The 24,415-nt window shown below is 37.1% G+C and overlaps 2 protein-coding genes and 1 long non-coding RNA gene across 4 annotated transcripts; all 3 read right to left on the reverse strand.

The window, feature by feature from the left end:
* Positions 1-2,924: 2,924 nt before the first annotated feature.
* Positions 2,925-3,486, reverse strand: LOC120110077. The gene is made up of 2 exons (XR_005510833.1): positions 3,446-3,486; positions 2,925-3,334 (listed from the first exon to the last, which is right to left on the reverse strand). It is a non-coding gene; the product is annotated as an uncharacterized LOC120110077 (long non-coding RNA).
* Positions 3,487-4,731: 1,245 nt separating this feature from the next.
* Positions 4,732-5,558, reverse strand: LOC103703705 (pectinesterase inhibitor 6-like). Its single transcript, XM_008786654.4, has one exon. It carries the CDS (start codon positions 5,512-5,514, stop codon positions 4,927-4,929), a length of 588 nt encoding a protein of 195 aa, XP_008784876.2. The 5' UTR covers positions 5,515-5,558; the 3' UTR covers positions 4,732-4,926.
* A 3,498-nt stretch (positions 5,559-9,056) lies between these two features.
* On the reverse strand, positions 9,057-21,965 carry LOC103703612 (putative E3 ubiquitin-protein ligase LIN-1). Of its 2 annotated transcripts, XM_039124540.1 has the most exons (17): positions 20,645-21,965; positions 19,861-19,933; positions 18,539-18,799; positions 17,834-17,901; positions 16,551-17,726; positions 15,599-15,740; positions 14,783-15,028; positions 13,747-14,044; positions 13,169-13,290; positions 11,274-11,393; positions 10,739-10,870; positions 10,526-10,648; positions 10,189-10,299; positions 9,908-10,054; positions 9,704-9,829; positions 9,489-9,605; positions 9,057-9,396 (listed from the first exon to the last, which is right to left on the reverse strand). In XM_039124540.1, exons 1-17 carry the CDS (start codon positions 21,349-21,351, stop codon positions 9,379-9,381), a joined length of 3,987 nt encoding a protein of 1,328 aa, XP_038980468.1. In that variant the 5' UTR covers positions 21,352-21,965; the 3' UTR covers positions 9,057-9,378. The 2 variants fall into 2 exon arrangements, with proteins under 2 accessions (XP_038980468.1, XP_017697411.2); XM_017841922.3 differs by lacking the exon at positions 18,539-18,799 and having other exon boundaries at positions 20,645-21,962.
* Positions 21,966-24,415: the final 2,450 nt, after the last annotated feature.

Below are 24,415 nucleotides of genomic sequence, written 5' to 3' on the forward strand. Positions count from 1 at the left end.
TTACACATTTTTGACATGGACAAAAAATATTCCCATTCATTTCAGATTTCTCAGAAGCAAATTTAACGAAATTCTGAATTCCATTCAAATATTCGGCACTGGATCTCGACTTATTTATCCAACTTTTGTCCATTCTATTAAAATACTGATTGAACTGCAAGTAATATAAAAAAATAATAAACGAAATTAGGGTATGAATCACCAATACAAAATTAGGGTATGAATCACCAATTTAAACAACGTGTTTGCACAAAAACCTAGTCTATTTGTATATTGCCAAAACAGGTCACTTTTTTTTATTTTTGCAGAATTTGTCCATCTAAAACTTTACTAGACCATAATGGCCCCATACACAAAGGAACGCACACATTTAGCTCAATGATGCCAAGATACTGCTAATGGGTGCACAGATTAATACAAGCTAATTCACATGTAAAATTGTTATTAGCATAGTCATAATAGTAGGCAAGTAATGGTCCGGCAAAGCCAAAAATGAACTTTTCTAGTTTAAGAATACTTGAATAGGATTTTCTGCCAAATTTTATGTAAAAATAAGAATGTAAAAACATACATTTGTGGTACCCCATTTATGAATTTAACATGTGTACAAATACATAGATCTAAACATAATAGATTATTGGCAGCTGAATTTGAGGATCCACAATGTTGATCATGAACTACAACATTGAAAATATCCAAAACCCAAAAAGTATGTGTCTTTAAGAACAATTACCCACGCATCATTGGTCAGAAAACATATGATATCAATAATTCTATCATGTTAAAATGGATAACAGTGCATACAGATTTTGGTTACACAAAAGATTATGAGCATATTAAGACATGCCTGAGCCAAAATTCAATAAAAACAAATGATTTATTATTTCTGGGTATTTTTTCCTTAATGTTGCATATCAACAAAGGATACTCTGTTCAAAATATTCATCATTGATTTTGCACTGGAAGAGACTAGTGTTCCTCGCTCTCTACACAGGCACATGCATTGGATTCTGTATGCAAGCGCATGCACATATTTCCAAGTTCTTGCCACATATCCTCTAAGCAAGGTTGTATTAATATCTGAAAGCATCCATATCCAAAACTATCCTAATGCATCCAATACACACACTCTCAATTCTCTTAAAGAGAACAAGACATGAATTGTTATGTTTGTTCTATGCTAGATGTAACTAGATTGTTCAATCATCCCATCTCACAGCAAGTATCCTGCGTAGAAAAGTGCAGAAGACTGGAAGTATTAGTCTTATTGTTCATGGACATGACATCTTCAATCTAAAGTAACTATCAAGTTGCACACTTCATAGAAGGGCATTCACCATTTAATCATTTCTTTCACGATAATCTTTCCCAAACCAATGGTCTCACCTCTTAATGATCCTCAATTCAAAGTTTTATTCACTTCTAGTTTTGCCAATTTACTCCTCATCTGCTGACAGTGTTTTTAGAAGAATATAAAAGAAATAAGCAAGCTATGTCAAATCTACACAAAGAAATACTCCAATGGGGTAGATTCAATTACATCAAGAGTTAGCGTAAACAAAATTAGTCAATGGAAATCATATCGTATTGTATATTGTATTACAAGCAAATACCCAATACACCCATATATAACATACCAATTTTCTCAACTTGAAAATACCATACAGACTGACATCTTTAACATTAGCAGTAAAAAGAAATAACTAGGACAAGAAAAATGATGGTCAACCAGGGTAGCACTTCTAATTCCAAAATGTGCAAATTAGGAGATAGTTCTTTATAAATTATTATAAAAGTTACTTTCATTTCTGAATTTAGCAAAATGTTTTTAAAAAAAAAACAGAATGGAAAATGCCTTTGTTGTATAATTTTCCAACATTAAATGCTACAATATAATTATACCAAGTGACTCCATCTAATCAGTATGAAGGTACATACTCTTTGTTGTTTATTATAGGCATTTGAGATTAATATATTTTAGAAAATGTAATTTGGCTAGATGTCAATTAGTTGAGATTATCGCAATGTAACTTTCACCATATAAAATTCAAACGTTAGATTTAGATGGCATCATAAAGATCATTTATTTTTATCAAAGTTTCTTCTCGCAAGTTCATTAGGAGATACAACATCTGAATTATTCCTCATGATAATAGTCCTAAATGCTCTCCTTGAGATGATCGGAGAAGAAACTACTACAAAATCTAACATTAGTTGCTTAAACTGTTGAACCCATGACTTAGAACAAAATCTTTCCTTTTGTTTATTAAGTTCGGATCTGTTTAATCATTGAGATATATTACTATTATTGATATATATCTAGGATGTAAAGAACTGAATCGCTCCTTCAAACCTGGACTGATGGATCTGAGCTCATAATGAATATATTAATATTTTTAATGTAATATCAGATGACTTTTATCAAAGATATTGGATTCGGCTATCAATTTAAAATTTCGTTATCTTCATACCACAAGTGCCAGATATGCAATAAGGGTTAATTTAAAGCATACGCCTCTAGTTCCATGCCCGATGAAAACAAAACATCAAACCAAACAATTCGAAATTCACCAATATAAATATAACTATTTTTTTCATAGCCATCACTACTGATGTTGCATGAACAAGAATACAAGCATCGGATTCAGATTTGTACCTAGCTAGCTAAGACAAAACAGAATATATGTATATATATAACTGAGACTCAACTAGAAAAAAACGGAGAGAGAAATATCAAAATATAAAAGATAATATATAAATTTAACTAAATTTAAATATTAATTTTTTTGCAAAGACATATATTTCTCCTTCAAATTTTCTAATTAACTTAACAAATTTATAAAACAATATTTTAACAAGTCATTTTAATATTTGTAACCTTAAAGAAACGACGACTACCCACCAACTCTTAATATCACAAATTAGAGAATCAAATTCATTATTTAAAGAGGCGACCATCATTTATAGAATAGCAATCATAAAACAAGATGAAACTTAAATGCAAATAACATAAAGTAGCCCTTCAAGAGCATAACAGGTTAAAATCCCCATCAAAAGAATGACCCATGACATATAGCAGCCACGGATAGCCATAGAAAGTGCTCTGGTCTAGAAATACTACTAGTCTACCATCCAAAATCCCTTTACTTTCTCATCTACTGCTCAGCGCTCTATCTTCCATTGTTCATTGTTTTGCCTAACCCCAATAACAGGAAAATATGTATGAGGATCAAGACGGAGAGTATGAGGATCACTTACCTCAGACGACGGCGATGTCGACGACGACGGAGTAGCTAGGGCTCGCTCGGGATGGAGATGAGCTGTCGGCGCACAGCTAGGGCATCGACCGGCAGTTGATGAGGAGACGGGGCCGGAAGAGAGTTAAAGACAAGAAGAAAACAAAGAGGAGGAGGAGAAGGAAGAGAAGGAGGAGTAGGAGGCTTACCTCAGACGACGGCAAGGTCGACGGCGGCGGAGTAGCGGAGTCTTCGATCGCCGATCGGGGCTAGGGATGGAGGTGAGATTAGTTTGAGGTGGAGGAGGAGGAGGAGGAGGAGAAGGAGCTGCCTTACCTCAGAAGGAGAGGTCGACGGCAGCGGGGAAGTCGGTGCGCTCGCAGATAGGAAATGAGGAGAGGGGGCCGATCTAGGGCTCGCAGATAGGAAATGAGGAGAGGGGGCCGATCGAGCGAGGGGTTGGGGTTTTAAGTTTTCTAACGACGCTTATAAGTGTCGTTGTTTCTTAAACTTATAACGACGCTTTAGAGCATCGTTGTTTGTTTCGCTTTTCCAACGCTAACCCAAAACGTCGGAAAAGGTTGGCGCTGAGCCAACCTTTACCGACGCTTTGGGCTAGCGTCGGGAAATGTCAGTCGGCAAAACCAACATTTGCTGTAGTGGTCCTAGTATGTACGCTTAGCATTGATGAGAAGTTAAAGAGTTCATATACATATACTAGATGAAGGGTATAAATGAAGAGAGGTAAATGCTTAACAATATCCAAGAATTCAAAAAAAAAAATTATTTACTTATCATTATGACTTAGGTTAGTGATTACAGCACCACTTCATCACAATCAATTAAGTTTTGCATAAACTTTTGCATGGCATGCATAGTTAAATTCCCACCCTACTTGTGTACAAACTTGAGCTCCTATCAAATGGACCTTATCTAAGATATTCATTAATTATGCAGAAAGAAAAGGAAGATTTGACCTAATGTATCGAACAAAGTCCCGGTTCATTCATTCCATGCGCTACAAAATATGATGCATCAATCTAAAATTTCTTTTGTTAGATTGTTAATTCTACTGTGTTAATTTAGCGAGATAAATTGAGCAAAGTTTTGATCTCTTATGGTACAAGATATCTTTCCTTTTTTTTTTAATTGGAAAATCTTTAATTTATCATATTTCTTCCAAATACAAGGCATAGCACGAAAATCTTGTTTTCAGGCATCGATAAATCTAAATCATGAAACCTTCACCTGAACGCAAGTTAAAACATTGATCTACGAATCACGAACGTAGCTCAAAAGTAAAAAAAAATATATTCATTAACGCATGGGGTTTTTCATGTCAATGATCTGATCCTTGCTAGTGTCAGAGTCACTCAAGGGCGATCCTCTTGCTTGGAAGACTCTGAGCTAGGTGGACACTTCAATACGTCTTCACCTTGTCAAAGCTGCATATAGACATACATGCCAAACTAACATGTCTCTAATATCGGTCACATTAGCACAATTACCATATATATATCTTAATTCTCCAATTAAAACGTAACGTAGATCACAGCATCACTATTCTCCTCAGAACCATATATTCCCAGCATCCAACGACTGCACCTTTGTATACAACATGAAGGCATAAGCATAAAGGCTAGTATATCCTCTTGATCAAGATATATAGTAGTTCTTAAGATATCATTAGCTAATTCCTCCAGGCTCCAGAAGACGCCAGGTTATTAACCAGAGCCAATGCATTGCTAGTGAGATACGTAGCATTCAGGACCTTAGCCTTCACCTCCCCCACCTCCTTCCCCTTGTACCCACCAAACCCATCAAGACAAGTATCCTGGTTGGTGAGCGCTGCGCTGACCCAGGTCTCCACGTTACTCATCTGGTACTCGAACGTCCCCCTCTCCAGCCGCCGGAGCTCCCCGAGAGAGCTGCGGAGCTCCGCCACTGCATCCCCGAAGCACTCGACGCAGTCCGCCATCGCCCTTCCGGCCCTCCCCCCTCGCGTCCTTCCGCCATGCTTCATCTTTGCGAGGTAGCGGCCGATGTCGTTGGCCTCGGTCAGCGTGACGGCGACCGCCCCGCGCGCCCACCAGGACGGGTTCTTCTGCTTCCAGGCTGCTGAGTGGGAGAAGGATTCGAGAGAGCGCATGCAGAGGGCGCGGTGCCGCGTCACGTTGCATGCAGCCTCGAGGTAGTGGGCGCTGGCGGCAGTTGAGGAGGCGAGGTGAGATGAGATGGTGACGAAGAAAAGGAGAGGGGAGAGGGGTAGGGTGGCCATGGTTTGTGAGTGGATGAAGAAAGAGAGTACTGAGGGGGTCAACTTTATAGGTGGGTTGGGGGTAGGGTTTGGGCTTTACAGGTGGGAGCTATATGTGGTGTGTGGCGAGAAGGTGGTAAGTGCAATAAAGGGGGGAAGAGTTGGCGTACGATATGGAAAGGGGGAGGATGGAAGGCGTAGGTTCCAGGGAGGAGGTGAGCTTCTCGTGAAGGAGACGTAGTGGGCCTGTTACGTCCTGTCATACTAGGATGACAACAGGAAGCGATGGAAAGGAAAATTATGGTTAAGAATCGAGGAAGATTGGTGCTTTTGCTGAGGCAAGAACAGGTACAGGGGTTCTTTTCTACGTGATGCATGTGAGTGAGCTGCATCACGAAGAGGATGGGCTTGAGTTGCTCCGACGAGGTGCAGATGATGAATTGATACTACGGATTTTGCAACAGCTTCCAACCGAGTGATGTATGGGTTTGGTGGCAATTTACACAAGCACTTCTGGAATCACTGGGAGAAATATGTGGAACGAATTAATTTCTGCTATCTTAAGGATTCCACAGTTCAAACATTCCTCGCAGATGATTTTAATTTGTGCCATCTTAAGGATTGCCATTTGTTGATGATTTGGAATCAAATGAAATCAGAGAGTTTCTCCAGAGCAATGGTCCTGTTGAGGTGTGTTGCTCCAGGCCAAAGTTCGCATGGTGTAACAATCATGATGGTCTGGCGAGGATTTGAGAAAGATTTAATATTGATTGGGTGGTGGTTGAGGTCATATAATTACCTCTATTATTCCAGATGATGGAGTGGAGTGCATACTTGCCCCGTGTAGGTTGATGCATTGTCCACAGAAGATGGAGTTGGCATTTGCCCCGTGTAGCTTCGCATCTTTTTCCACATACCTTGGAGGTCTTTGCCTTTCGGATTTTTGAAAATATATAACTGCATAATTGTGAGGATTTATGCCAGCATGTATTTAGTCTAATATCAGTTATATATTATAAAGATCTTGGATACTTATACAAGGTTAAGGAATACAAATAATATTTTCCATATAGTCTTTTTGGACAAGATCATGGATCATTGTAAATGATATTAAAGAAAACCTGACCAATGGTCCTTATAGACTTGGGGATAACTCTGGGCCTATTTGGTGTTTATAATAAGATTTGATTATATTTAAATCTTTAGCCTGGCGAGAATGCTAAGATATAAGCAGAGAAGTATGTGAGAGCTGATGCAAACATGTATTTAGTCCCACAATAATTGTGTGCTGGAGAAATGTACAACCAAAAAATTCAAATAACATCTTCCAAGTAGTCTCTCTCCCTATTCATATAGTTATAGAAAAACTAATTTTTATACTTTAATACAGAGTTTGATGAGGTAGGCTTATATCAAAAGAGTTGAAGCACTTGGATCACTCATCTCTTAGTACCATATACTTCTTCAACACAATAGATTTTGGCAGCAGAAATCCAGGGTAGATTGGATCAAAAATGGAGATTGGAACACAGATCTATAATCTTAAGGCACGTGTGCAATAGAATCTTATCAATTTCCAATGTAACAGAAGTTATTGAAAGTGAAAAACATATCAGAGTTATTAGAATAGATTTTTTCCCCCCAAGAAAGATGGAATCAGCTTGATACAAATTTGACCTGTAAAGTGCCACAAGTGACATGGTTTAAATGATATTGATAGGACGAAGCATTGTGCAGATGCTACATATGATGAGATTTAGTTGACATTCAGATCAACAGGATCCAATAAGGCCCTAGAGCCTAATAGTTTCCACCGGGTTTTTTCAGGGCATATTGGAGAATTCGGCCAGATATGTGTCATGCAGAGAAGCAACTTTTTTACGTCAGGTAATAAGCCAAGAGCTTGAAAATCCCCTCTCACTTCAGGCCTAATAGTTTGTATAATACGTACGTTGCATAAGTCTTTGGCCAAGATATTTTACACTGAGGATAAAAATAGTCATCCATATATAAGCTCGTATTTGAAAACTAGCAGCTTTCATCTTAGGCAGGAAGTATTTTGGATATAACTTGCTGTTGGCTCAAGAACTATGATTTAGTCATAATTTTTCCAACATTTTTCTCATGGATAACAGAGGATGAGATGCTCGAGTCCATGATGATGTTATAGCAAAACAGATTATTTTGCATGTCTTCAAGGGTACTATTTATGGAGCATGTAAATGGATTTGTTATTTTTGGAACAATAAGGTCCGGTTACACGCCATGCATTGTGATGGTTTATTCTGCTTATTAGCTTTAGCTCATTGTTAAAGCATAGATACACTTGCAGCTTTTTTTTTTTTTTTAGTACAACGGCGGCTCACATCCTACGAGTGTGGATGGGGCCAACAAAATTAGTAAACAACAGGGCAGATAAAGAACCCAGCACTATGTCATGCTCCATCCATATGAAGCCTCCAGATGATGAGCCGTATAGGAGGCAACTCAATCAGCTGCACCATTTGCTTTTCTATAGGCATGTGTGGTCTGATAAGAGGCACACTCCTGCAGCTTTCATTGTGTTACCTGGTTCATCACTTTAGCATTATTATTCACTGATATTAAACAAATTTTTTCTCTGTTTTTTGACTCTTTTCTTTATAGGGAAAGAAGCTACTGAAGCAAATCAAAAAGTGGATGAAGAAGAAGCACAAGAAGGAGAATAGTTTCTGAACGACCCTTCTTTGCAAATAAAAAGCTACGAAGGGTACCTCAGTATCCAAGACATAATTTAATTGCATGATGAGCCAGCTGAGCCATCTCTTTATGCTACCTGCCTACCTGAGCATGAAGGTATTTAATTTATCCTCTGTTCCAAGGAAAATTCCTATGACTGCTTTATTTCTTTCTTGGTGAGAAGAACTACCGGGCAAAAAGAAACATGTGCTGTAAAAAATCCTTTTGGATTATTTTGGTCATATGATTCATTTTTATGTGCAAAAGGAGAGTTTGTCCAACTGTCAAAAGAGAGGCTTTCAAATCACTTTTATGTCCTTCTGGTGTACCTGATAAGGTTCTTCTTCCCTGTCCTTCTTCCCTCTTTTTAAGAGTTTATCGTTCTTATCTCTCAATACTTTTCCAATAACATTTAATTTTTTTTCTCTTTCTTGCTAGGAAGCATTGCCAATCTGTTATTGGTAAGAAACTTAACTCACATTGCTTGGTCCCATGTTTGGTAGAAAACTCGAGACTTCTTTTGCCTTTTTTTCATCCTTTTCATTTTCCTTTTTCTGACATACAGTAATGGTTTAACAGAGTTATAGCTTTTCTCAGTTCACATATTCTGTCACTGGATTGAAGATAAAAGTAACAAAAAAGAACAATGCTTATGTAACTGGTATTAACCATTCAAATCAAAACCAGTGGAGTTGATTTTTGTTACATAGCCTGTTAAAACAGTATTCACAAGCTAGGTTTAAGTATACCCAGGGGGAGCATGTCAAGGTTGATATCATCATTCCAGTGGCCTCGTTGAATGAAAAAATTTTCCTCGCTCAACAAGCAGAGGCATGATAGATAAGTTTTATCTTGTCTAGTTGCCAAACCATTCTATTTCAATATCCATCCTTGATACACATATAAGCAACTGCATTTTCAATCTTCAGCTTTAATACACATACAGTTGAAGCTTAAGAAATGCATGCCCATTATTCATCAACAACAAAGCAACCCTGCAACTTTTTTTTTCACTTACACTCATTCGCATTGCTGGTCATGAAATACTCTATTTATGTCTTGTGAACTGAATTAACTCACAATATCCTATCCTTTCTACATTCTCTCTGCCTAGTTGTATTGAAAAATTTACAACCTGTAGCTCCCACATTCATTGTTCCAGTGTATTTAGAGAGGAATCCAGCCCTGTCATCCATGTGTAATTAGGGTAAGAATATTAGCAAGATACGCTATTTGGAGGTTTAATTTTACAATGCTAATTAGCTTGCTTAACGCACCTTGATCAACCCATTTTCACTACCACAAAAGATAATATCATTTGCTGTCAGGAGGCTTGTTATCTTGCTACCTGCTGCTAATGTACCTACTTTCTGTTGCATTCCTCTCAACCAAATCTGTTGCACATTACCTCATCCAATTATAACCAACCAAATTGCAAGTATATGACAAGATTCATATTAAGAAAATTTCAATAAATAGGCTTGACAATCACCTGAATAATACTTGGCGATGAGCTGCAGTTCAAGTAAATGAAGTCCTCCACTACTGACATGGCTTGCACATTTGTTCCCCTTTCCATCGCTATTGAAATTTGAGGTCGGCAGCACTTTCTCCACTCCTGAGTTTTTCTCAGATTAAATTAGTTGATTGCTTTGATCCTTTTAATTGTTCCTATGTTAAATATTATAATACGTACCTTTATACTCGATCCTTCAACAGCAACACCTGCATGGTAAACCCATCCTTTATAGACCAGAATAGAGTTTATCGCTTGGTTTTGCATTCTCCAGCTTTTTGTAGGCGGTCTGATCTCTGTTTTATAGTTTGCCATTATATCTACTTCCTGAAGGAAATTTCAGTTACACTTTAAATGGTTGGATCTTCTGATGAAAAAAGGCTTGGATGAATATAATGAAACGATTCTTATATGCTATGAAATATTCATGAATTCATATGAAGTCCAAACATCAAACCAACCTGTATACTTGAATCTGTGCAACCAAGGTAAACTTTTCCCTGGACAACTGTTAGGCATTTAACATGCTTTTTCTTGCATGTAGTCTCGATGCTTCTTGATTCATGGCAGACCTATAAAATATTGCTCTAACATGATGTCAAATTGCATTTCTCAGTCCTGATAGAGTGAAGCACGCTGAACAATTATCCAAAGGTGACAAACAAGGAAAAAAAGAGCTTCTATGCTTATGGATGTCACCGTAGCTAATCCTGAATCTTGAATGTATTGATTACAGAATCTGAACCCTGTAGTACAAAGTGTACACTTTAGTCGCAACTAGAATAGGCTGACCTTTACCTTGAGACCATGGCTCTGTGTAATTACAAGAATTTTGTCACCACAACTTTCTACTTTTTGAATGGGATCCTTCATCTCTATAACTTCAACACATTCTAACTTCCTTTGTAGCATTTTCCAGACCTGTAAATGAAAAAGAGCTTTTTATTACTTGTTCTTTTATTATTTTTTAATAATGAATCCTTAGTCTGTTTATATGATGGGATCAGTTACCTTAACAGTTTTGTCAGAGGATCCACTTAAAAGGCTATCCCCTGGTTCAAAAAGTGTTAAGCAGGTTACGGGCCTTTTGTGGTCCTTGGCCTCCCATACGAGCATTGTTCTTTGTCCCTTGATGTCCCAGACCTGATTTGATTCATCAAATATATTAGAGTTTCATATTTTGATAGGCATTATAAGTTGACATATAATGACAGATGAAATTTTCGCATATTATTTTGACAAGTAGCAAATATTTCTGGCATAATAAAAAATATGTCCGGCTCGTAACATACTTGATATAATCTGTCATCATTTTGACATGATGACTTTGCATTTCTTTTTCCATTTTTGTTACAAGATAACATTTTTTAATAGCAATAAGATCAAATGTCTGCTTCTGATCAAATCTTTCATCTTGGCTAGAGCTGCATACAGCACAATTCTTTTTCCATCTTTATAGTATTTGGGAATATGTGATATTGCAAAGTAACTCTGAACTTGTCAAAAATGATAGCTACATAACATTCTGTCTCAAATATATCCTTACTTTAATCGAGCCATCTGAGTATCCAGCACAAAGCTGTCCTTTGTAGAAAATAAGAGCAGTTGCAGCTCCGCTTCCAACATGGCCTACTTCCAGAATTTGTGTATGTGCACATGACACATGCTGCAATTGCCATCGTTAGATGGATGATGTGCACTAGTGAGTCAATGTCATATATTCTTATTACAGAGTAGTAAAAAAGCCAATGAATCTTAATTTGAGAATTAAAGTAACAGTAAGATGAAGAGGAAATATGCAAGCATAATTGTAGACCTTTAAAATGTGAAACAAGACTATTTACTTTCATTCATCAAAATATATTTAACATAAAAAAACATGTTGCAAGGATTTCATGCTAATTGACAGATTGATCTGTGCTTCGGAGGACATTAGTAAGGGTCTGCTGCTAATAGTGTTATAGTAACTACAAAGCATGGAAATCACACTTATATGTACAATCTTTGCGCAAATGTTATCTAAGAGTTCCTTCATTATATATTTCTGTTACTATGTTGGCATCTGAGCAGGTGTTTAGTTAATGCCTTGCTAGTGCTAATGCACCGTTATTTTTTCAGAAGTAGAGTGACTTATGTATTGCTTTTGCAGTAAGAGCCTTCCAATGTTATCTATATTTATGATAGAAATATCTTTAACAAGAATCGCATAATTTCTTTGTATTCTTATTATTGGCATCCATTGGACATTTGAAGGCTTGAAGCTGATATTAACAAAATAACTGATGTCATAAAGGTAATCTAAATTTGAAGTTCAGCATGTTTTAAAAATATGTGATATTCAGATTTCTGTGATTTCAATTCAGAGGTACTGTAATGCTTTCAAGTTCTAATAAAGCTTGGCATTGCAAGAATGGTGAATTAAATCAAAAGTTCTTTGACCTCATTATGGGATCTAGAACCGGCTAATCTGAGTAGGCTGTTCTGCAATAAGCTAACATCTTTCATCTGGAACAGTTAATTCAAGATTTTTCCCCCCCTCGAAGTTAGCTATCCTTTATCTAACCAAACTATCAATCTCAAAAAGTGCTTTTTTCCTGTTACTTTTGCCCTGCTTGAATAAACTGGGAATTGCCTATCATGTTGTGTCCATCATTCATAATTCGAGGTAACTGTATTTTCATATATCAAATTATAATATAATAATAAGTTAAAGGTATATTTAGATGACACTACATTAGGATATCTTCAATTATTTAGCCTTTCATACTATAAGCATTCTAATTTCTTTTACATTCTCGTGATTCTGTTGGCAGTTCTAAGTATTATGCCAACAACTAGATCGGAAAGGTAGATTCTTATAAGTACCCTTATTAATTTAAACAATTGTTATGCTTTATCTGAGGCATTATATATTTAAGGCGTTTATTTGGCTTTCTTGAACAACTGTGTGGGATTTTTCAAGTACTAGAGTTTGCTGGGAATTGTCACTTATAGAAGACCATATAAAAGAATTTTCAGTTTTCTGTTTCAAAATATTTCTAATTCTCCATATCTACATGAAAGCTGAGAAGTCTAATGTGTTTCAAGAAGATAGAAATGCGGTTGATGTGAGAGGACTAGAACCTCTTGGCAACAGTTGATGTTTTTGATTTACTTGCTTAAAGGACCTTATACATCCTTAATTTCTGTTAGTTCCAAGGATAAAACTTTAAATGAATTTGTTTCACTTTCAAGTAGTTTCTTGCATGTATGTGAAGTTAAACCATAGGCCACAATTTCAAATGTAGTTATCAGACTGTTGTAACACATCATATGCAGCCATTACTACTATGTAATGGTTATCTTGCAGTGTTTCTTAAGTTTGCACTACCAATGTTAAGAGTTATAATCTCACTTTTCCACGTATATGTAACAATTTTAAAAACTAACAACTGCACTCACTGGTTTGGTGGGAAGAAAATAATCTGTAACTTTTAGTAATTCCTCAGCCATCCATGTGTAACCTGAGAGACGTCTAAGTGATTCTTGTAAACCTTCTGAGAAGTTCATTAATTTCTGCTTTCCTGCATATAGAGAAAATCCAGCAAAGGTTACAGTTTCAATATGGAAAACAATACGCTTAATCTAAACAGAACGCATGAACTTTTGAAATCACCACTGTGGCATGTTAAAATTTTAAAGGAATCAAAGTTAGATGTATAAGGTTTTTGAAGGTATTTTTGATGGGTTAAGTTGTTCTTATCACCTCAAGGTTCCTATTTTCTTAGTAAATGAATGCAAAACCATAGTAATAATAGTTTTTTTTTGGGGGGGGGGGGGGGTGGGTGGTTGGGGTTATGTATCTCTTAGGTGGTAATATGCTGCTAGCTTTTTACCTTTGAGGAAGTATGTAAATCATAACTATAATAGTCTAGAACTATTTGTTTTTAATCAGAAGCATTTTCAGTGTAGAATTGAGTTATTGAGACTTTGCTACTACTCTGTGCATGAGGGACTGTAACTGTCAAAAACTCCATTACCTTTACCAGATGTGTAATTGTACACACAAAGACATGCTAGAATTCGCTCATCGAGCTCTGACCCTGGATGGAGGAAGTGTGCTATTTCACTTAACAAAATCTCACAGGCATAATATCTGAGGCTACTTGGACCCATAACTGCCATTTCACTTCCAAGCCATGCAATGCATATAAGACAGCCATGTGAAACACTCTTTATCTTGCTCTGAACTCCCCTTGCCAAAGCATTAAAGATGGAACAACCAAATTTGATGACATCTTTTGCAGTTTTGGCACTCCATGCATTTGTTTCGGAGTCCTGCATGAATATCGTCTACTATATCAAAAATAGACACATATGTTCTATTTCAGTTTAATGCATCACCAAATTGAAGCAACACATTATGTACGTTAACCAGGGTCGGCAAAACCAGTACTAGGCACCATACCAATTGCCCGGTGGCACAAGTCGGTACAGGCTGCTCCGGGCCTGTACCGATACAGTAGAAGAGGCGAGGAAGAGAGAACGAGAGAGAAAAAGAGAGAGAGAGAGAGAGAGAGAGAGAGAGAGAGAGAGGGGGAGGCCGAGAGAAGCTGACGAAGAGCCAGTGGAGGGCCAGAGAGCAATTGCACGAAGGAGGCGGAGGCCAGAGAGCCGCCCCACGGAGAAGGTGGAGGCCGGAGAGCCGCCGGGAAGCTGCATAAGAAGGCTCCGCTCCAGTCCCCTATTTCGTTCGAAACAGGGGCCAGAGTGAGCTCTTCTTCCAAGGCTCCCTTCCCTGCATGGTGGCTCGCCGGCCGGCCTCGACCTTCCTCTCCCTCTCCCTCTCCCTCCCTCCCCCCCCCCCCCCCCCCCCGCTCTCTCTCTCTCTCTCTCTTTTCCTCTTTTTCCTTCGTCTTCTCTCCCTCCGGTGCCAGTCTCGTTTTCGTCTCCGGAACCATCCCGGTCTGCGGTCAGTACGGTTTGGGATGGTTCCGCCGACCTTGACGTTAACGCTACAATATGATGGTTGGTTCTAGTTGTAAATAGGATGGATGAAAATTGTTTGACTAGTACCTGTAGACAGGGATCAAACCAGTCAACTTTTCTGATCATATTCCTATGATGTACTGATGCCAAACCTGCCCTTTTTACTAGCCATGCTGCTGTATATGGTTCCCCTGTCCAAGAATAAGTCCCTCCAAGGTTTGAAAAAATAAATGCTGCCAGTGTCTGTGTGCTGCAATTTTCTTCTGATGCAACTGACTCTAATAGGATTTCAATTGCCTCTTCTCTGAATGCACTGTTGCCACTTGAATGTTCCTGCGATAGATTTGTTTCTTTAATGTCAATTCCTGCTTCTAACATTTTTTCTATTCCTAGAAAAGAAAACTTTTCTCGTTCGTGAATCATGTAGACAATTATAATGTTTAAAAAAAAAATGATATAGTTCTATTATATGTTCAGAATATTAATTTGATAAGATATCATATAAATTGTGGGTATAAATTGTGGAAGAGGCACTTCGCAGTGGTTCACTGTCTGAGACAACATGAAAATGATTCAATGAATCACAAATCCTTCATGATCATTATAATGGCTGAGAACTGCCTGATTAGTTTACAGATAAAATTTTCAAAATATTTCACTCTGATCAAAATGCATGGATATCTACAAGGTGGAAAAATGTTTAGAATTTGATCTGCAGAAGGCCAAGATTTTCAGTGTTTATAGCAAAGAAGTCTCAAGTAACCATGAGAGGTTAGATTTCTAGTGAACTGACAATAGAAAATTATAGTCTACAATCTGTTGATGGAAATTGCATTTCAATGATGTATATATCTTCATATGTTTAACTGAATGCTTTGAAGTATACCACTGAATAAACTATACCAGCATGTCCAATTGAACCAGAAGATTTGCTGCCAAAAGTCGATATTCAGGTTCAGCTTGTTGGATACACGTCATTAACGTGTGCATAATGCTGAAGCTTCTGTGCTGTCGTATCTGATGGAGCAAATGAATGGCTGATGACCTGAAACATTAGGATACTAGTACTTAGCAAGTTCATTAATGTCAATTAATTATAGATGTGTACTCTGTTTTGATTTTGTATTTTAAACTCAAAAGGTTAATTTTTACTGGGTTGAGTCCTGCGGCTCATTATTTGGCTAAGATATGAGGAACAAAAACAGTTTCCAGATAAAACAGAAGGAAACCATAATGGTCTACAGCCAGCTGTATATTGCTAGAGCATCTAATATTCACCCCACTCTTTTATGTCTTGCATTGTAACATTTAGTTTTTTGTATGTAGTTATAAATTTTTGTTGTCATTGAGACATGCAGAGAAGCAATCACAATTAATGTAGAATTGGATGGTTTTGGATTTATGATTCACTGAAACCTTTTATTACAGGGATGCAAATGGACCAACTGAGAACTTTACACTGTTTGGTTTGAGTAATGGGGCTGGCCGTTGAAAGTTTTGGAAATCCATATCCCAGAACCATCCTATTCGCATATCTACCTTTATATGAATTTGATTAGTTATATTATGCTGCTAACTTGTATTAAATATTTTATATACAAAAATTGCAGTATTCTAAATGTGTACTATGTTTAATATTGTCATTCTTTTGATTATCTGAGACAGCTATTTCTGTTTCTGGTTGATGATTTATTTTTCGAAAAAAATGAATAAGCCTCAAGAAGAGTTGAAATAGTCAAAAGCTAAACCTGAATCATATAGATAACATATCCCATCTATGAAATACAAAAACATATGGACACAAGTGAATTGAGATTAGCTATTGAAATAAGCAATTCAAAACATATGAAAATACCTGGGCATGCGAAGAATCTCATGGAAATATTCAAGTGCAGCATATTTGGCACGTTTCTCATTTCTTCTAAGAAGATAGAGGAATGAATCCACAGGAGTGACTTGTGACAAAAACTTTTTGCAATTCCCGTTCAGACGCATGCACCTAACAAGAATCGCTGCCAAAGCCACACCTTCTTCTAAATTCTTGTTCATGGCAACATTTACAAGCTTAGAGAGAATCTGAGGAGAACTAATAGCTCCCAAGTGCATGTTATTTGTTACATAGTCAAAGGCAGTTACTAATACTTCAATCATGGCTATTGATGCTGATGTTGGTGTTATAGTAAGTGACAAATACCCCTTCTGACCATTTGAGTTGCAAGCAACCTCAACTAATGCTGGTAGAAGCTCTAGACCTTTTATCTGTGTAGGTGATGGATTTAGCAAATAGATAAGAATAGCAGCCTCTTGCACATTTCTCTTCAATGCATTGGCCAAATAATTCAGAAGTAAATCCTTTTTCTTAATGTCTTCTATAACTGCTTTGTCTTCTGATATTAGAAGTAAGAGCATAGATACTGATTCCCTAATGACTTTCTCCGTTTTAGAAGTTGAAATGATGTCCAGTAATTGGTCAAGGATTCCTTGCTTTACTGAGCTATATTTAACCTTCTTCTTAGTGTTGAATATTTCCCCTATAGTTGTAACTTCCAAATCATCATCTTCATATTTTCCTGGACCTTCCGAGAAACATAGAGTTGAAAATGCCTTTTCAAATCTTTCCAGCAGTTCCATGTGATTATCTTTCCTATAACTCGAGCTTTCATCACTCCGGTCTTTCTCATTGTTTGAAAAGTTTATTTTCCTCCTTGCAAAACTTCCTCGAGGAACTGCTTCAGATATGCTATATTTCCTTCTAAATTTAGATGAGAAATTGCTAAAGCATCTTAAGTCTTGTGGTGGTGAACTTCCTGAAGGTGTCCCATCTTCTACAGAACAATAGGAAAATGGGCATGTCTCCCCATCTCCCCGATCCAAGATTGAAAATCTTAAATCATTAAGTGAACTATGTGATCTGCTAGATAATAGACAATTTGCATTTGCTTTGCAGACTTCCAGATTCATTGAATAGCTTGGAGAATCAGGAGCATATAACTCTAGACACTGAGGAGATGAATAACCAGGTTGGTAGTTCCTATAATGATCATAAGAACACAATATGATTGTATCATAGTTTTTTCATTAGGAACTTGTTACAGTAATAGCTGATGATAGTTGCTATATAATAGGGTATGGACATACCTTTCACCATGATTGGATGCTGAAAGATCTGCATCTGTTGACAGAATCTTTTCTGGACTTTCTTTACCCTGCATTCTCATCCGATTCAGATGAATTGTAATCATTAAAAAATAACAGATCTGGAAACTATGCTATTCTGTTCAATTTTCTTTTATTTTTAGAATAAGTCCTTGTCCGATGATAGCAAGGTTGGTTTTTTATTGTAATTTTAGTAATGAAATTTATCATTGGATCCTAGAATCTAATCTTTGCCACAAAGATGTGTATTTACATCACTGTTGTATTGACTCCACATGCAAGTGAGTTATAATTACTGAAAAATATATATTGAATAGCAGGCCTTATCTCATCTAATTTTGAGTCTGGTTCTACGGATCAAGTTGTTTTATCCATCAAAATTTGAGAACCTCACACGAACAGCTCTCAAATTGTCCATTCTGAATTAGTTTACTGGTCCTTAACAAGCCAACTTTACACAAAGGAATGACTTCTGTGAATGCTAGAAGATCAGCAGGCAGGACAAATTTTATCTTATCGGCTGTGTTGTTTAAGATTAAGCAACTCGCAGCTTGCAAAACCTACCTTAATAACCTAGCAGTTTAGGCCCCAGTTATCTTACTATTATTTTTACAGTTCAAAGATAAAAATCATGCAAATTACATTACAATGTCTGTATATGTGTATCTGGATGTCCGTATGTGTTACCTCTGAATCACTTGTTTCTGTAGAATCAACATGTGAATAAAAGGAAACTGGTGAATCTGACTGGGACTCTTCTAGCATCTCTTGGAGGCATCTGATGTCAAAGCTTTCCTTAATTTCTTCATGAAAACTCTTATCCAGATTTGTCACAAGAGAGTTTACATTTTTGGGTTTGGTAAAATCTTCACATTCCTCTGAATTGGCCGTGGAGGCTTTATTTTTTTTTATAACTATAATTTCTTTAGGTTGATATACCATCTGAGCCTGCATGAAAAACAAATTCAGAAGTAGTGATAAGGTCCTTTCGGCAATTTTTGCATGCGTAAATTGTTTATAAAGTAAATTTTCAGTTGGCTGTGTTTATTAGTTTGCTAAATTGAAACAAGAGGATTAGGATATCAGACAAACTTAAGGGTGACATAGAGTTCTTTGTTATTTTCCATCAACTGGACATGTCAAAAAAATTTATTTTCCAGTGCAGCTTGCATGTGAAATCATTTTTTAACAAAAAAACTAGTACATGACATTTATGTATATGGATATGCAGCCAACTAGCTTCCCCGACTGATAATTGTAGCTAGAACAGTGAAAATAAAGGAAAAGTTAGTATAGCCACCTTCTTGGAAGAGGCTACAGAACCTTAAACAGAGTATATGGCAGCCTTTCATATGGTGCCAGTCTGCCAGAAGAATTTTAACGGTATAGTTTGACTTTGTAGTTTGGGGTAAGTGTCAGACTGCCATATACCATGTTCAAGGTTAGATCATGCCTTCTTCCTGAAGACAGCATTTCTCATTGCGAACGATTTTCTTTTGGAAACTAGCATCAAATCCTCTGGTTATTTCATATAAATAAATAGTGAAACGAAAAACAAAATTAGAAATGCATTTTCTGGAGTGGATCTTCTGCCGTTAGTATGGAGTGATAGATACTTAAAGTATAAACTTCTGACTGTATGATCAAAATAGGCATGTGATCTGGTTTCCACAGCTTATGACCCTAGAAAATCTCTAACACCAGCTGTATACCATCTAGGATTTATGCCATTTTCCTCCTCCATGCGTGATATGAGTCCTTTGAACTGGCCCCAAGGTGCTAATTTCTAGGACCATAAGATTGACATTCCTGAAGGCAAGTAAGGAAGATGAACGCCAACATTTTTTTAATAAATTCATGTATTATGTTCTTCACTTAATACACTATGGTAACCTTAAAGTTCTTATCTATCTTCCTTTCTTTTCAGAAATCATTGTTCGCAAATTAGCAGTCTATTTGTCAATTCGTCTGATTTCAATACTGCATTATTCAAAAACATTCATACTTACCATCTGAAAACTTGCCCAGGTAGGTGCTTGTTCAAGGTAGTTAAACCATTTCGTACTTGCAAAATTTGTGTACCTGTTTCAAGAACAGTGACCAAGGATAAGAACCAGCAGGGAGTAGTTAGCTTCTCTAAATCTCGTTCCACCATTTTCAGTGCCCAGATATTCTGCTTGCAAGATGTTATCAGAGGCAACTCAAAAGCTGAACTGAGAAAAACATACATTGTGAGTATTGGATTTCATGCTTTCAGTCTTCAGTTCATGATTGTAATTTTTTTTCTAGGGGTTTCTAAGTAGCAATCAAATTCTAGGATCTTCTGCACTATATAACACCAATAGTAGAGGAAATTCTGTAACTATAGTTATGCATGTGGTGAATCAACTGTTGAATCTCCTCATGAGGTACATATAGTACATTTGCCTGCTTGGTGCCAGTACTGCAAGAATATCTTGAGTTGTGGGATTTGCTACCATGAGAATTTTAATGCAGCTACAAGTTTTAACAATTTGGCAGCATTCGAGAAAGTTCAGAAAAGAAAGAGAACTTTTGAGGGAAATTTTTTTTTCTCCTTTAAACAACTTTTCCTCAAGAAGCTTAAAGCTGATTAGTGGGTATGAACATGCCCATGGTGCCATGTTATGTCAGTAGGAATCATAACTTGCCATTTTAAATCCTAACCATTATAATGAAATGTGAGATTTATCTACATTTAAGCCCAAGCCGGTACCTAAAAACCAGACTCCAGTTTTCAGTCTGTGGAATGTTATAGTAAATTGAATTACTCACTGTTGATTCTCTGCTTCCCTGTTACAGGTATCGACCAACGAGCATCCCTTAATCTGTGGAGGAGTCTCCCCATATGAAACCACCTGATAGTACATCAACCAATCCTTGTACCTTCTCCCCTGCTGCTTCGCCGCCTCATCCACCGCTTCCTCGGTATCTTCAATTGTCATCAGAGAGCCAAAAAGTCTTCGCCACAAGACCGGTGCAAGCTCTCTTCGAACCAGCTGAGGGAAGACTAACACTGACTGGAGGAAGTGCATGGTCATCTGCCACCCATCCCCCCTAAGCTTCTGAACCAATGAGAGGTAGAAGTAGGAGCAACAAACTATGAATCGGTTCTCGATTCCAGCCGTGCTCCCATCCTCCTCTAGAGATGCTGGTACCTGTAACATCTGCTCAGCCTTCGCAAGCCAAAAATTCCTTTCTTCTTGGCCATTGGACTGGATTGCAAGCTCAATGTTCTCAATTCCCCAGTAGAGGTTCGAAAGGACTGATTGCTCGGAGAATTCAAAGTAACCATGGTCGGATATGGTAAGACTTGAGTTGCATATGAGCTGGAGAGACTTCCTAGCAGCAGGGTCGGAGAGGAAGCGGCGAATGTGGAGATTAACCAATGATACTATGGACAGAATGGAGTCTAAGTCTAGTCTGTTGTCGAGATGGGAATGGGTGATGGAAGAGAGTGAAGACTTGGAGGCAGAAGCCATGGACTTGGGAGCTACAACTGTTGGAGAATTGGGATACTGAATCAAGTTTGGAGAAAAGATATGAGAGAGAGAGAGAGAGAGAGAGAGAGAGAGAGAGAGAGGTGTTGGGAAAGGGAATGGAATGTGGGATGGAACATTCGCTCGTGACTGCCTGCAGACAAAATCCAAAACTGATGAGGCCCGCGCCTTCACAAGGCTAACACACCAAAAATGTGACCGTTGCTTGGCTGCCTTCTTCCCTCCAAGAAAGGGAGGGGACTTTGTATATTTGTTTCTTTTCCTTCTCTAAAGGAGATTTGGATGGAAAGACACGACTGCCCCTATGAAATTATTTTCTAATCATGTGGATATCTGTTTTCCAGCTCTCATCTTTCCTAATTATTTCATAATTATGTTTTCCCCCATCTGTTCTCATATTTCATTGATTGATTACCTGTCAACTTTGACCCTGCTACGTTTTCTTTAATTTTTTACTGTTCAAGGAAGTTATTTATCATGGCTCATTTATACTTTTGTTCTTCTTATCATCGTGCTACTCACGTTATACACGGAGACATTATTCTAAAATTTTAATGTCATGGACAAATTTCTTTCTTTATGTACTTTATAATATTTAATTTTAAAATTTGAGCATTTTCTGGCTTGCTTAATTGTAATCACTTATTGATTGGGGAGTTCTATGCAGCAGAAAGTAATCCCTGAGAGATTCTATTAGGTTTTTTTTTGCTATTACTGTTGCAACAGATGAGCCTTTTAATGCAAAAGCCATTATCAATGGCAGCTCAAAATTCCTCATCCAACTTCATATAGGTGAGGAAATGAAGAGGCATGTTTGACTTGGAACTAAGACTCTTGGGTTTTCTTGTTGTTACCATATATTTCACCAGGTTATTTTGAGAGTTAGTAGGTTCAATAAATTACTGTCATATTAAATGAATAAACAGGAATACGGCACATGATGATGGTCATACAATAATAATGCTATTGCAAATCTAAGATTTTACTTAAATTAAAATTTTCATCTAAGCTTAAGATGTAAACCTCTTCAGTTTAGAAGACTGTTTGAAAGAGCCCGATAATAGCACAAATGGGCATGGATGTAACATCACGGACCCTTATTTCTGTTGTTTTTCTTGGACTGATATGATTGCCGTCACGCAATAATAATTCTGAAGCAATCTAAGATTTTACTTTAAAATACAATTTTTCATCTAAGATTTTTCGTTCTAAGTGAAAACATGCGACAATAGCACAATGGTGGCTATGGACATAACATCAGGATCATATTTCTGTGGTTTCTCTTGGACTGACATTGAAAATTTAATAGATTAGAAAATTCGAGATGCGCAAATTTGCTTGGCATCAATCTCATTTTCTTCTTTCACATATCCACTCCCTGCTTTTAGATCAGTTACTCTTTAATTCCCTACATACTGTTTCCCTTTAGAGAGTATTTGTTTGCATGGAAAATTACTTAGAAAACTTATTTTCCTAAAAAAATAGTTTTTATTTGTTTGTTTCCATAGAAAATCAATAAATCTAGAAAATTTATAGCCAGATGGCTGCAGAACGTTTTTTTATAGTTATCATTGATTTTTGTTGCAACCAAGATCCATAAGCTTGAAGTTTGAGTATGGGATTTTCAATCTTAACTAATAGAAGTCAATGCACAATGACATTTTGTGATAAAAGTTGCAATTCTGTCTTAATTACATACTGTAAGCTTGTAGTACAGGGTATGGGATCTTCAATCTTATCTAGTACAGGGTTGGTGATAAAAGTTGCAATTCATTTTTAATTACCAGTGTTACAGGATGCAACAGAGGTTAAAACTAGTTCTGGTTTTGGAGGACACTTAAAGACTCCCTCTGCCTTTTTTTTCCTATGGTAAAAAGAAAGAAAGAAAGAAAGAAAAAAAACCATGCTTTTCAGTTTTCACGTATCGTTAGCATATTATTGGGTTGCCGTGCGGCTGCAAAACCATGCCAACTTAAAAAAATTTGGATACCTGAAAATTTTATGGTGCGATCTGACAGTCACCCAGTATGTCATCGTCATCATGAAACAGATGTCTGTACGCTGAAACCTACCACATTCCCGTGAGCTATGCACGAATTAGAGAGAGGGAGAGAGAGAGGGAGGAGAATTAAACAGCTATTAATCAACTATAATAAATGATAAAAAATAATAGACTTATCAAAATTTAGTTAATTGTTTCTATTGTGATACTTATAAGTTATTTCTGGCCATTTGTTGGTCACACAAGAAGCTACATGTGGATGATCTGCTGCTGAAATTAACTTTCTAGAAAAATTTATCATGATATAGCATGGTTATTTGCAAGAACAACCATCCGAAATCGAGTTATTTATGTAAGAAACAGTTGGTAATCATCAGAGGAGTTACCATGATAAGAAATTATCTCTTAAAGAAAGTCATAATTGAAGATAACTTCCAATCTTACATAATAAAAGAAAACAAGTAGTTCACAACCTGGCCATTTGGTCCTATCTAAGAGAGGACTCCAGAATGGCCACAATCTTTTTAGTACTGGGTTTGTCATCTTATAACACAAGGTGGCTTACAACAAGAAGTACGCAGGGTGTGATAATAAGGATATGCCGAGCCCCATTACCTAACTTTTTTGGCACAGTAACCTTCACATTCTGCATCAGTGACAGCCCATTCCCTTCCCTATGGCCATAACATTCCAAGATCCAACCTATAAGAATCTAGTAGTGCTCAGAAAAATTAATAGTCCTTTCAGAGAAGGTGCAGATATTTAACACTTAAAAATATGAACCACTTTTGACTAAAGTGGTGGTGTCGGCTATGAATGATACAGTTTGGATTGGAAGCTGACCTGTATCACTTTCATTAAGGCATCTGATTAGATGTCGTTGGGATCGGCATTATTAACCTCCACTGTTCTATATGGAAGAAGAGGCATGCTTAATGGCAATTTGTAAACCATATGAAAAAGTATAATACAGAACTCATGTAGGTTTTGCTCCTATGTTCCAGATCTCCAACGAGCTAAAAGCTAATTTGGCAGCAACTTTAT

Source organism: Phoenix dactylifera, chromosome 3 (genome assembly GCF_009389715.1).
Source record: "Phoenix dactylifera cultivar Barhee BC4 chromosome 3, palm_55x_up_171113_PBpolish2nd_filt_p, whole genome shotgun sequence".
In the NCBI taxonomy this organism is placed as follows: domain Eukaryota; kingdom Viridiplantae; phylum Streptophyta; class Magnoliopsida; order Arecales; family Arecaceae; genus Phoenix; species Phoenix dactylifera.

What these genes read in the sequence shown, in the direction of transcription:
- LOC103703705 (XM_008786654.4), bottom strand. Translation starts at nt 5,514, where the DNA reads ATGGCCACCCTACCCCTCTCCCCTCTCCTTTTCTTCGTCACCATCTCA.
- LOC103703612 (XM_039124540.1), bottom strand. Translation starts at nt 21,351, where the DNA reads ATGGCTTCTGCCTCCAAGTCTTCACTCTCTTCCATCACCCATTCCCAT. An exon ending in TGGTTCAATTGGACATGCTG is followed by an intron (nt 15,029 to 15,598) that starts GTATAGTTTATT and finishes AATCTATCGCAG; the next exon opens with GAACATTCAAGTGGCAACAG. An exon ending in ATTTTCTTCCCACCAAACCA is followed by an intron (nt 11,394 to 13,168) that starts GTGAGTGCAGTT and finishes TGGCAATTGCAG; the next exon opens with CATGTGTCATGTGCACATAC.